The sequence below is a fragment of the Nycticebus coucang genome, chromosome 9, assembly GCF_027406575.1.
Source record: "Nycticebus coucang isolate mNycCou1 chromosome 9, mNycCou1.pri, whole genome shotgun sequence".
Lineage (NCBI taxonomy): Eukaryota > Metazoa > Chordata > Mammalia > Primates > Lorisidae > Nycticebus > Nycticebus coucang.
The window spans coordinates 109,586,219-109,600,326 of record NC_069788.1 but is presented as its reverse complement, the minus strand read 5'-3'; the positions used below and the strand labels follow the sequence as shown (position 1 = coordinate 109,600,326).

Sequence of the window (14,108 nt, the reverse complement as noted above, 5' to 3'; positions counted from 1 at the left end):
GCATCTTTGGGAGCACACCTTAAAATAAGACACTGTCTTATTTTTGGGGAAACAGGGTACTTGACCTTACTATCTGTTGGACATGATCATGTTTTTTACTTCCAAAAATCATGTGGAATAAGCAGTACAATAAAACTTCCTTACAGACAAAAAAAGATCCAAAAGAGACTAACTTGCTCAAGATTACTCTTCACCATGCAGGGACATGACTTTGATCCATAGTCTGCCTGACTCCAAGCTTGTGTTCTTAATCTCTGCTTTCCTGCCTCTCCTACTAATTGTTTCTCACTCTTGTCAAGTTTGTGCTTTTTCTAGCTCAATACTTTTGACATTTTGAGTAGAATTCTGTGTTGTGTGGGGCTGCTCCATAGCTGATGTGATGCCTCATATCATATCATCATTCTACATGCTGTTCGCAGGCATCGTGATAACCCAGAATGCTTCCACATACTGAAGAACTCCATGAACAGGGATTTTAGAATTGTATACGGACTGGGCTAACTCACATGATCATGTTAAAAAAAATAATAGTAACATTATAAACAAAGCTCTCTTCTTTCACCATAGGTTCATTTAAAACCTAGATAGAAGTAGGAGGCATAAGTAATCAACATACTAATTTTGTCAGTGTGTACTAGACTCATACATGGAGACTTCTTCCCTGCTCTTAAGGCTACCATAATGTGTTGTGGAACTAGCTAGGGAAATTTGTTTTTTGTGTGTTTTTGTTAAGACAGAGTCTCACTCTGTTGCCCTGGTTAGAGTGCAGTAGCATCATCATAGCTCACTGTGGCGTCAAACTGCTGGGCTCAAGCCTTTCGGGTAGCTGGAACTGTAGGCATACACTACCATGCCTGGATAATTTTTCTATTTTTTGTATAGACAGGATCTTGTTCTTGCTCAGGCTGGTCTCAAACTCCTGAGCTCCAGCAGTCCTCCCACTTAAGCCTCCCAGTGTGCTAGGATTAAAGGTGTGAGCCACCATGCCTGGACAGAAATTGTTCATTTAAAATGTGGAATGAATTTTTCCAAAGAAAGAGTATTAATTTTTTAAAATGGAGTTGGTTCATAGGCTAACCCAGAAAAGCCCATTTAACACATCATTTCATTGAAACATTGTATTACTAGAAGTCCTCTTGAATCCAGACCTCTTCTTTGAGTTTCCTAACTTCATTCATCCTTCTACACATTTTTACTGAGCCCCTATTATGTGTTAGGCACTTTGATAGCTGCTAGGGACAAATGACCAGGACTATCATAGTCTTCAACATTACAAAGTTTGTTGTCAAGTAGATGAAGTTGGGTGAATGAATACAAGAAGGTTGATGGAAGCCCTGAATTGCCCCCGTAATTACAAGTGTTGGGCAAGGGAGGCTGAGGAATTCTTGTAATAAGGTTAGGGTGGAGAAGTGTTCTAATCTGGGGAGGTAAGGGCATTCATAGATGGGTAGATGGCTATTCATATGGTAATATCTCCCCTGGCAATAATGGGGAAGCCCTAACAGCATGTAGTGGCCACCCCTTTGTACACGTGGGTCATTTGACATTCTAGGGGTCATGTGTTGAGGACTGCCTTTACCTAAGAAGAGCTATACCTGTCTATATCTATTGGTAAGTCTCAGTGACGGAAACAACATTATGACTTTTGATAGTATAGTATCTGACTCATTTCAAACATGAACAAACAAGAGTGTGATAGCAGTGCCGCTGCTGGTGGTGATAGAGAGGAAAGAATTCATGTGTCCCTATTCTTTCACGCTAAAAGATGATCTGGAAGTTAAAGTTTTTGTATGAACCTAGTCCTTAACAAAGATTTTAGACTATTTCCCTACATGATTAACTCTGGCTATTCTGTTTCAAAATTCTGTAGAAGAGAAAAATTAATTTATTAGAATGTTTTTATTGAATATATTGATAACCCTATCTCAAGTAAAATAGGCATTTAGGATACAGAGCCATTGTAGTTATCCAGATGTACTGACATACAGTGGGGCTGCTCTTTTATCTCATGGTAGCTGCCCTGCTCCACATATTACTTCTTGGGTCCAGGGGGTACCCCCAATCAACTTGGTCTCTCAGACCACAGGCCCCCACCCACCAGTCTGAATTCCTGGCAGAAGCATCTAACTGACCTTAGTTTTGTTTCTAGGCATGTCTAGCTTGTTGGTAGTCCACAGGTGGCCGTCCTTGGTTTAGGTACCTTTCTCTGGTTCTGTTAGCTGGAGTTGGGGTTAGAAATAGTTGGGAATCATTTGTGTGGTTGCCCCACTCAATGAGGTTATGGGTGTGGTCACCCTTAGGAAACTCTGGTCAGACATGCAATGTTCCCCAGCATTGATTAGTAGTTGTCTTATATTTTTGGAAATAAAATTCTATACAGAACTATGGCTTTGTGTTTGATCAGTAAGAGGCCTAAGCGCAGTATTTCTTATTTTAGATCACCCTGAGACGATGGAAGAAGTGAAAATAAAGCCACCCAAACAGCAACAGGCATCAGAAATTCATTGTGATAAATTATCTCGTGAGTGATTTTAAACCTACATAGATTTCTTGCTCTGTGATAAAACTATTAAAAAAAGAAAAAGATCATCAGATGTTAAATATTTCAAAAGCATGGGACATTACCCCAAAGTTTTTCTCTTTGTTCTTCCTTTTCCTTTAGAATTTCCTCTTATCTATTGATAACCTATTTTCCTTCCATAGAATTTTTCATTTTCTTAGATTTAGAAATTCTGAACACTGTCTTTTTTCCTAGAAGGATGAAAAGAAGAGGGAAAGGAATTAGCTGTTGCTAGCAGAAGCTTTGTCCTGATGCTCTAACATGTGTAAAATATGTCTGCTCTGTTTTGTGGAGGTAGCCTGTAGAAAGGACTACAAGTAAATTCCTATTTCTGTTGCCAGGTCATCTCTGGTAGGCAAGATTCAATAAATTCATGATGAATACTCATTAAAGTCTGTATTTTTCATGATTTCTGTTTCATGCTAAGATTATTTTGATGTTTTAAAAAAATGTTTATGTTTTATAGATTATATGTCCATTTTTCCTAAAATGATCTGTTTGTTTTGTTTTGTTTTGTTTTTGTTTTAATAGGATTTACCACTTCAGCTGAAAAAGAGGCTAAATTAGTATATACCAATTCTTCCTCTACTTCTTTCTCTGGTCCTGCTGCTGCTCTTCTGCAGAAAATTCCCAACACCCATTTGTCATCTGTTATTTCAACCTCTGGCCTCTCACCAGGGCCTGGCCACCATTCTTCTTTGTCTCAAATTCCTCCAGCTATCCCCAGCATGCCTCACCAGCCAGCAATCTTACTGAACACAAGCTCTGACAGTGCTTCTCCCTCCATACATCCTGGGATACAGAACATAACAAGCCCCGTTGGCCTGCCACGCTGTCGATCAGGCAGTTACACCATTGGGCCCTTTTCCTCTTTCCAAAGTGCTGCACACATCTATAGCCAGAAACTGTCTCGTCCCTCTTCAGCAAAGGCAGGTGAGTGAGAAAAGAAAAGGCAGCCTGCGATGACAGCTCCCCCTGTCCCCAATGAACAAAGAATGTCATCTCTTCCCTTTGCCTTTTCTTTTGAAAAGTAAAGGGACACATGCTGCATTGTTCTGATGTGACTAAGGAAGACTCATTTCATCCAGTAGCATTCATTAATTGATATAGAATGAAACAGGACTTCTTTTAGGTACTGGAGATAAGAGATGAATAAGACAGGGCTTCTATTTACTGGGAGCCTATAGTCTAATCATGAGATTTTCCATTACAGATAACCATAGACCTATGAGTATGCTATATGCATTCTTTCTGATTCAAATAGTTATTCCTGACATCAGACAAATTAGTATTTTTTATTTTTCAATGTATGTCAAGAATGACCTGGATAAAAGTCAAGAATGACCTGGATAAAATAACCAAAGAATTTTTAAAATAGGGTATCTAATTTTAAATGAACTGGACCCATATTATTGGTCAAGTTTCTCCCCCTCACCCCCTTTTTTTGAGACAGAGTCTCAAGCTGTCACCCTGGGTAGAGTGCCGTGGCATCATAGCTCACAACAACTTCCAACTCTTGGGCTCAAGCAATCCTGTTGCCTCAGATTTTCTATTTTTGGTAGAGATGGGGTCTCGCTCTTGCTCAGGCTGCTCTTGAACTTGTGAGCCCAAGCACTCCACCCTTCTTAGCCTCCCAGAATTCTGGGATTACAGGTGTGAGCCACTGCACCTGGCCTTCTCCTATTTTTTAATGACAGCTTTATTGACATATAATTCACGTTCCATAAAATTCACCCTTTAAAGTGTACAATTCCATGGTTTTTAGTATGTTCACAGAGTTGTGCAGTTAGTACCACTGACTTTAGAACATTTTCATTATATCCGAGAGAAATCCCATACCTACTAACAGTCACAGTCACTGTCTGTTCCTTCCTCCCTCAGCCCCTGGCAGCCACTGATGTACTTTCTGTTTCTATAGATTGGTCTACTTTGGACATTTCGTACAGTTAGAATCATACCATTGGTAGCCTTTTGTGAATGGCTTCTTTCACTACGTATAATGTTTTCAAGGTTCATCTACGTTGTAGGATGTTGTACTTCATTTTTTATGGCTGAATAATGTTTTATTGTATGTGTATATACCACATTTTGTTTATCTGTTTGTCAGTTGATGGACATTTGGTTTGTTTCTACTTTTCGGTCACTGTGAATAATTCTATTATGAACATTTGTATTTAAGTTTTGATGTGGACATATGTTTTCATCTCTCTTGCCTGTATAGCTATAGTAGAGTTGCTGAGTCATATGATAACTTTATATTTCCTCCTTTTGAGGAATTCCCGAATTCCCAAACTGTTCTCCACAGTGGCTCTGCCATTTTACTACTAGTACTATATGAAAGTTCCAATTCTCCACATTCTTGCCAATACTTATTGTCTGTCTGTTTTATTTTACCCATCCCAGTGGGCGTGAAATAGTGTCTCATTTTTGTAGTTATGATTTGCAGTTCCCTAATGTCTAATGATGGTGAACATCTTTTCACGTGCTTAATGGATGTTTATATATGAATATATTCCTTGGAGGAATGGCTATTCAAATTCTTTACCTATTTTTAAATTGGTATATTTGCCTTTTTATTACTGAGTATAAGTTTTCTTTAATATACTCTGGATGTGATCCCCTTGTCAGATAAATGTTAGCAATGTTTCCTCCCAACCTGTTAATTGTCTTTTATTTTCTTGAAGCACAAGTGTTTTAAATTGGTGAGTCCAATTTTTCTATTTTTTTTCTTTTGTCACCTGTGCCTTTGGTGTCATAAAGATTTCCCCCTATGTATTTTCTAAGAGTTTAATAGTTTAGTCTTTTACATTAGGTCTTCTGTCCATTTTGAATTAGTTTTTGTGTGTGGCATGACCTAGTAATCTAACTTCTTCTCTTGCCTGTGGCAGTCAGTTGTCCCCGCACCATTTGTTAAGCAGAGTATTGTTTCCCCATTGCATTTTCTTGGCACTGTTGTCAAAAATCAATTGATTATCAATGTAAAGGTTTATTTCTAGGATCTTAATTTTATTCCATTGATCTATATGTCTGTCCATAAGCCAGTATCACATTACCTTTATTATTGTAGCATCATAGTAAGTTTTGCAATGATCTAGGATGATTCTTCCAGATTCGTTTTTCTTTTTCAAGATTGTTTAGGCTGTTCTGGGTTCTTTGCTGTCCTAGGGTTCATTTCCATATGAATTTTTGGATCAACTTGTCAATTTCTGCAAAAAAAGGCATATGACATTTTGATAGAGACTTATCTAGATTAATTTGAGGAGTATCTCTTTTTAAGCACGTTAGTAAAACATATTAAGATGAGTTACAGCTAAGCCATGTTTTGTAACTATCCAATTTATGTTTCTTAAATCTGGCTTATTTGGAATGGATATTGTAATATGTCACTTGAATAAAGAGATTAAATTGTTTAATATGTCACAGATATGAATATATGTATATGTATGTGTCTGTGCTAATAATTAGGAGTGGTCATTGTTCGTGTGAGTGAATTTTCTAAAATCAATAATAATAATATTCTGGTTTGAACTTTCTTTTACATGTGAGAAATTCAGTAAGATCAGTGTCTCTAGCCTGTTATTGGTGAAAGTTTAAAAAAACCTTCCCTTTTCATTTTTTCCATGAGAGGGATAGAGAATGTGAGAAGCTAGTCAGTTCAAAAATATTTTCTGATGTCTGTTATAATTTCTTATTTGACATGGATTGTCTGTAAGTATTTCGTTTAATTTTCAGGTAGTGGAGATTCTCTCTCTCTCTTTTTTTTTTTTTGTTTTTTTGTTTTGTTTTGTTTTTGAGATAGTGTATTACTTTGTTGCCCTCAGTAGAGTGCCCTGGCTTCATAGATCACAGCTATCTCAAACTCTTGGGCTCAAACCATCCTCTTGCATCAGCTTCCCTAGTAGCTGGGACTATAGGCACCCACTACAATGCCCAGCTATTTTTAGAAATGGGGGTTTCACTCTTGCTCAGGCTGGTCTCGAACTCCTGAGCTCAGGCAATCTACCCGCCTTCGCCTCCCAGAGTCCTAGAATTATAGGCATGAGCCACGGCACCTGACATTCTCTATTTTTTGTAACTGGCTTTTAGCTTATTTTCAATGTGGTAAAAGAACATATTCTAAGTGGTTTAAACAGTAGTAGACAAAAATATGTACTAGGCAACAATAGCCTATAGATGATTAGAGGTAAACTTTTCTGTGGTGGATGAATAGTTTTAGAATGAGATTAAGGTATTATATAGCTATAGACTTTTAAAATCAAATATACATTATCAAATTTCAAAGGTCATTACAAAAAGAGTCAGAGTATGTAAATTCTAAACCTGTGGGGAGAATAAAAATGATTTAAGTGGGGAAAATACATATAAATATAGGAATACATAAGAAAAAGAATAGAAAAAGCAAGAAAAATAGAAATTTAAAACATGGTAGATTGGGCGGCGCCTGTGGCTCAAGAAGTAGGCCACTGGCCCCATGTACTGGAGGTGGCAGGTTCAAACCTGGCCCCGGCCAAAACTGCAAAAAAAAAATTAAATAAATAAATAAAAATTAAATATGGTAAATTGAGTCCAAATATATGAATACTCAAACTCAAATAGATTGAACTTAACTTATTAGAAGATTTTCAGATTGAAGTTTTAAAAATTCAACTATATGTTGTTTACTAGAAAGCACACCTAAGGTTAAGGACACAGAATGGTTGAAAGTAAAAGAATAAAGAAAAAATTACCAGGTGAGTACCAACCAGAAGAAAGGAGGTGTCGATACATTAAAAATGCTACAATGAACTTTAAGATATAAAGCTTTCTTACAGATAAAGAGTAACTGCATAATTACAAAAGGTTCAGTTCAGTCAAAAGGTAAAACAGTTCTAAAAGTGTCTGCACCTAATAAAAAAGCCTCCAAAGATGTAACACAAAAATTAAAATAGCTACATGAAGAATCTGTTAATCTGCTGTCTTAGCGGGAGATTTCCACATGCTTCTATTATTATTTGTTAATATACTAAACTGATTATTTTTTCATTAGAAGAGGTAAAGAGGATTTGAGCAAGTTGATAAGTTTATCTACTGATCATATATAGGACTTTGCACCCCCAATTAGAGAAAATACCTGTTCAGGCATACATGATATTCTTATAAAAATAAGACCTGTCTTAAAGAACAAATTTCGAAGACTTGATTTCACACAGCTATATTCTTTGTTTACACTGCAGTGAAGTTGAAAGTCAATTATCAAAAAGATATATGACAAATCCCTGTATATTTCAAAATTTCAGCATGAAAGAAGAAATACTAATGTAAATAAATTTAAAAGTATTGGAACTGAATGATAATGGAAAACCTTCATGTCCAAACATGTGAAGAACAATGCAAGGTAGTACTTAGAGGGAAATTTACTGCTTTAAATACTTAGATTTGAAAAGAACACAGGCTAAAAACTAATGTACCAAATGTCTGACTTCTGATTTTACAAAAACAACACTATCATAAATCTAAATAAAGGATAAAGAAAGATGTAATAAAGATAACAGCAAAAATCACAAATTAAAGTAAAATAGAGGAGATTAAAGCCAACAGTGGTTCTTTGAAAAGCCTAATAAAGCGTGAAACTTCTGATGAGACTGACCAAGAAAAAAAGAGAAGACATCGGTAAATAAGGAACAAACATGCAGATATGGAAAATATAAATATACCAAAAATGACAAAAAGAATATGATACTGTTAACTTTATTCCAGTAAACTTGAAAAAAAATATACAAAAAGGATAAACTTCTACCAAAGTGTACCTTATGTAAAGTTGAGTCAAGAAAATGAAGAAAGTCTGAAAGTCCTGTATTTATTAAAATAATTGATACAGGGTGGCGCCTGTGGCTCAGTGAGTAGGGCGCTGGCCCCATATACCGAGGGTGGCGGGTTCAAACCCGGCCCTGGCTGAACTGCAATCAAAAAATAGCCGGGCGTTGTGGCAGGTGCCTGTAGTCCCAGCTACTCGGGAGGCTGAGGCAAGAGAATCGCTTAAGCCCAGGAGTTGGAGGTTGCTGTGAGCTGTGTGAGGCCACCGCACTCTACTGAGGGCCACAAAGTGAGACTCTGTCTCTACAAAAAAAACATAGTTGATACAGTAGTCAAACATCTTCTCTTAAAGAAAACATATGGCCCAGGTAGTTTTATGGGTAAGTTTTAATGGTCTTTCCAGAGATAGACAATTACAGTGTTAAAAAAACAATCTTCTGGAGTATAGAAAAAGAATACTTCTTAATGCATTCTGTGTGGCTAGTTTCATCTTGATAATAAGTGTAAAACCAGTTGAGGACAGTATTCAAGACAAAAACTATAGACCAGCTTCATTTATGAACACAAATGCAAAAATTCTAATCAAGATAAAAAGCAGCCCAATCTAACAACATCTAAAAGGTAGTACACCATGAGCAAGTTTACTCACCTAATGGGTACAGTGTAGGGTATATGGCACACCTCCTGGGCGAAAGGCTCAGCTGCAACTTAGACTTTACCTAACAAATGCAAAGTTGTATGTACCTATATATTAATCTGAAATTTAAAAAAAAACTATCATTTGCCACTTCAACAGATTAAAGGGGGAAAAAAAGCATGTTCATCATCATTGTAAGTGCAGAAAAAGAATTTGATAAAAATTCTACACTTTCATGATAATAATTCTTAGGATACTGGGAATAGAAGGAAACCAACCTTCTTACCCTAAAAAAGAGTATCTGCCCAAAACCTGCAAAGTGCTATCAGTCTAAATAGGGAAATGACGAAAGCATTCGTTTTAACATTAGGAACAAAATAAGATGCCCACTAATGTTGCTTTTGCCCCATGTTTTACTGGAAGTCAGATCCAGCCATAGTATGATAAGAAAAAGAAATTATAAGCATGCAGATAAAAAAAGAGGAAATAAAATTATTTGCAGATAATATATTGTTTACATAGAAAACAGGAAATAATTATAGCTACACTTTAGAAATGATGGTTTTTAGCAGTAAGATAAGATCAATATTAAAAATTAATAGCTTTTAAAATTACTTGCCACAAAGTATTAGAAAACTATTTTTTTTTTTTTGCTTGTGGTAAAATATATATAACATAAAATTTAAGCCAGATGCGGTGGCTCATGCCTATAATCCCAGCGCTCTGTGAGACTGAGGCAGGTGAATTGCCTGAGCTCAGGAATTTGAGACCAGCCTGAGCAAGAACGAGACCCCTGCTCTACTAAAAATAGAAAAACAAGCCATACGTTGTGGTGGGCGCCTGTAGTTTCAGCTACTCAGAAGGCTGAGGCAAGGGGATCAGTTTGAGGTTGCTGTGAGCTATGACACCATGACACTTTACCGAGGGTGACAAAATAAAACACTGTCTCAAAAAAAAAAAAAAAAAAGAAACTATAAAATTGGGCGGCGCCTGTGGCTCAGAGGAGTAGGCACTGGCCCTACATTCCAGAGGTGGCGGGTTCAAACCCAGCCCCAGCCCAAAAACTGCAAAAGGGAGAAAAAAAAAACAACAACAACATAAAATTTACTGTTTTATCTGGTTTTTAAGTGTTAAGTACATTCATATTGTTGTGTAGCTGTCATCACCAACAAAACAGTGTTTTTAAAAACATCATTTACAGGAGCCTTCAAGCTATAAGCCACCTATGGATGAATTTAGAAAAGACTTAGAAAGTTTTTTTTTTTTTTTTTTTTGTAGAGACAGAGTCTCACTTTACTGCCCTCGGTAAAGTGCCATGGCATCACACAGCTCACAGCAACCTCCAGCTCCTGGGCTTAAGCGATTCTCTTGCCTCAGCCTCCCGAGTAGCTGGGACTACAGGCGCCCGCCACAACACCCGGCTATTAAGACTTAGAAAGTTTTATAGGACTATGTGAAAAGATACAAACATTATGGAAAACCTAAATAGATGGGTTAATATGCCATTAACATGCATGGGAAGATTCAGTATCATCAGTGTTTTAGTTCTTGTCATATTGATCTCTGGATTCAATACAGTTCCAACCAAAATCTCAAGAAGTTTGTTGTTGAACTTGATAAGCCTACGCTAAAATGTTAATCTAAAGGCAAAGAATAGTGAGAACCTAATGAAAAAGAAAAATGAGTTGGAAAATTATTAAGACTTAACATAAAGATGTGATAATTAGGGTATGTGGTACTGGCAAAGGCACAGAGATTTCGACAAGTGAAACAGAATGGAAAGTTGGAAACAATCACACAGACAGGTAGAACTTAGATATATAACAAAGGTGGCATTCCAGATCAATGGAAAAGAAGGGATTTCTCAATAAGTGGTTCTGGGGTAATTGGTTATCCATATAGGAAAAAAGTGAAATTAGATTCCAGTCTCACACCACGTGTAAAATCAATACCAGCTGCAAAATTAAAAACTTTAGAATACAATAAAGAGACCACCCTTAAGATCTTACAATATGGAGCAAAAGTAAAAACAAAAGCACAACTCCTATTAAGTCAATCAGAGAAAGACAACACAATAGAAAACTGATACATGTTACCAGAAAAGAGGTACACCCTCCTAGGAAAGAATTAAAACACTCGACAATAATAAGTGTTAGGATCTAGATCAATAGGAAATTTTTTGTTTGTGGGAGTGTTATATAAATCTGAAAATTCATATACCCTGTGACCCAGCAATTCTGCTTCTAGGCCTAAGAGTTCTTCCACATGTGGACCAGCAGGTGTATGCAAAAGTGTTTACTCAATTGGGTGTATTGCTTACAGTATACATAAGCATGAAATAACCAGAATATCAACTGATGAGGAAATAGAAAAATAAACTGTGGTGTATTTATAAAATGGGATACCACACAGCAAATCAAAGGATGAATCTTGAAAGGATGAATAATAAAGCTGTTGAATAACAAAAGCAAGTTCCAGGAAACTATTTCAATAGGGTACCATTTTTACAGAGGTCAAAAACAAGCAAAATATTTTGTTTACATATGCTTACGAATAGAAACACATACATAAAACTATAAGAAAGGAAGAGAATGAATGATAAGGGGAGGTTAGGGGAAGAGTAAGCACATCATTAATGTACATTATTGGTAATGTAGTTCCAGGGTTGGGGTAGTAAATTTACATTTGTTATATATACATCTGTTATAAATATTTTTTATGTACCAAATAATATAAACATGAAAGAGTTTCAGATTTTAAAAATCTGTTATGCATGCAGAATGATCATGGTTACATTAGCATTAATACAAGGACAGAAACAGGCATGAACTATTTTTACTTTTCTGAGTTTTTAAGTTACTTTTTTGAGGTAAGATCTCACTATATCACCCAGGCTATTCATAAACTCCTGGGCTCAAGTGATCCTTCCACCTCAGCCTCCCAAGTAGCTGGAAGTATAGATGTGTGCCACCATACTGGCTAATTTCTTTTTCTTTTTCTTTTTTAGAGATGGGGTCTCATTATCTTGGCCAGACTGGTCTCGAACTTCTAGAGTTAAGGGATCTTCTTGCCTGAACTTCCTAGTAGATGGGGTTACAGTCATGAGCCACAGTGCCTGGCAATTTAAAAAAAATTTTAAACGAGATGTGTGACTTTTATATTCAGAAAAATATGACTCTTGATTTTATATAAAATAATTTTTTTGCTAGAATTTCAGTGCTTAGAATAATAGAATTCTCTGATTATGTAGCTGAAAGAAGAAAATTTAAATCTGAAAGGAAAGTCTGTCATTTGAGAGTATTAAGGTTATTGTTGTTTTTCTTAGAACACTCAATTTTGCTTTTATTCCTGTTTTCCTTTTGAGCTTTGTAAGTATTTTGGATAATCTGACAGTGATGCCATGGATTATTGCCAAGTAAAATCATATAACAAGAAAAAGAAATGTGAAGTAGAATGAGTTTCAAAGATATATTTTTAATTCATTAAGACAAATTCTAGGATTGTTTATCCCCTGCTCCTTAAGATGAAAATTCTTTGTGAAGCTTTCCTGCTAAGGAAAAACGCATTGATAAATGTGTGTGATGATTTGTCAATAGGAAGTTTCTAGGATATGGTTGGCATTTATTTTTACTTTTGTGACCATTTGAAAATAGTTTGTTACTTCTTATGGTATTAGGAGCCCTAGAATTCAACAAAGTGTTGACTTGAGATTTCTCTGTCATCATCTTACTTTTGTGGGGGTATGGGGGGACTGTTTTTTCTGAGTGTTTGAAAACTTTTCTCTTTTTTAGCAGGTTCATGCCATCTAAAGCATCATTCAGCAATAGCCAAAACACAAAAGGAGGGAGAAGATGGTTCTTTATACAGCAAACGGTATAACCAAAGTATGGTCACAGCTGAACTTCAGCGGCTGGCTGAGAAGCAAGCAGCAAGACAGTATTCTCCATCCAGCCACATCAATCTCCTCACCCAACAGGTATGGACAGTCTAGGGTGCCAAACAGCTCTTTACACCTCACGGTAGGATTAATGACAGGATACTCCATCTTTCCCTATCTTTACTATTCCAGTACACTGATGCCTCTTGAATGAGTATTAACTTGTTTTCAAGCTAAAGAACCAAGGTGTTCCTATTCAGTTTTAAAGAAAATGACCTTCTGTTACAGATATTGTGACATTAAGTCTGCTACTGGTTATGACGTACCTATTTCATGGATAAACAAACTTGAACATTCATCTGTAAATATAATTTTAAGGGATCTTTAAAAATAACTTTTTTCTTGGACAAAATTTTCCAGTGAGTTCTAATCTTATAAATCTTTTTACCAGAATATCAGAATGTTAAAACATTACCTTTACAGTTTTTTGCTACTTTTTTTGTTTTTTACTGTACCTTAAGATCTCATGATGTTTTATAGGTAATTGATTGATGTAGGCATTTCATCATATCCTTATGCAATACATGTTATTCTTCCCATTTTATAGATGGAGGAAACTGAGGCTGAAAGAAGTGATGTGATTGAGGTCTTTCAGCAAGCTGGATGGATAAAAATCTGTCTTGACTTTAAGTCATAGACAGATTAACAAGCATACAACACATTGAAGTTAGATGACACTTTAAGAATTTTGTGGATTCTCTTTGTCCTTCTTATGATTATCCCTATAGTGTTTAATTGAAGGAGAAGCCGTATCTTTTTCTCTTCCTTAATGGTAAAGGGCATCTAAGTCCTCCAAAGGAATAATTGTAATTGAATTCCAGAGTTATATTTTGCTGTATCTTTGTCATGTCAAATTTCTCAATTGGTGGTAACTCTGTAATGACAATCAAGTCTAAAAAAAGTGAAGCAGAAAATTACTTTAAGTACATGCTAAAAGTAGGCAACATACTGCTCCCTGGTGGTACCGTACTTTTCAGTACAAAATTCAGAACCAAAACTAAAGGTAAGCTTTTTGTGGGCTTAGCTTTACTCCAGCCTCATTCTAGTGTATCAGGCAGGAAATATTTACTTTTTCAAATCTCTAGTGGTTTGAAGGAAGTAGATCAGGAGGCCTTAGCATGAGATAGGAAGCAAAGACTCTTACAAGGGCAATGTGAGACTTGAAGGGAATTTTTTACTTG

At 36.2% G+C, this 14,108-nt stretch overlaps 1 protein-coding gene across 16 annotated transcripts in view; it reads left to right on the top strand.

Moving 5' to 3' along the window:
* The window catches only part of TTLL5 (tubulin tyrosine ligase like 5), a 331,666-nt gene that overhangs the window by 142,910 nt on the left and 174,648 nt on the right, over nucleotides 1–14,108 (top strand). For 14 of the 16 annotated variants that reach the window (XM_053601030.1, XM_053601039.1, XM_053601029.1 and 11 more), the window contains 3 exons: nucleotides 2,438–2,521; nucleotides 3,092–3,493; nucleotides 12,782–12,966. In XM_053601030.1, the coding sequence (XP_053457005.1) occupies nucleotides 2,438–2,521; nucleotides 3,092–3,493; nucleotides 12,782–12,966 (671 nt within the window). The remainder of the gene's footprint in view (nucleotides 1–2,437; nucleotides 2,522–3,091; nucleotides 3,494–12,781; nucleotides 12,967–14,108) is intronic. The other 2 variants (XM_053601040.1, XM_053601031.1) reach the window with 1 other exon arrangement.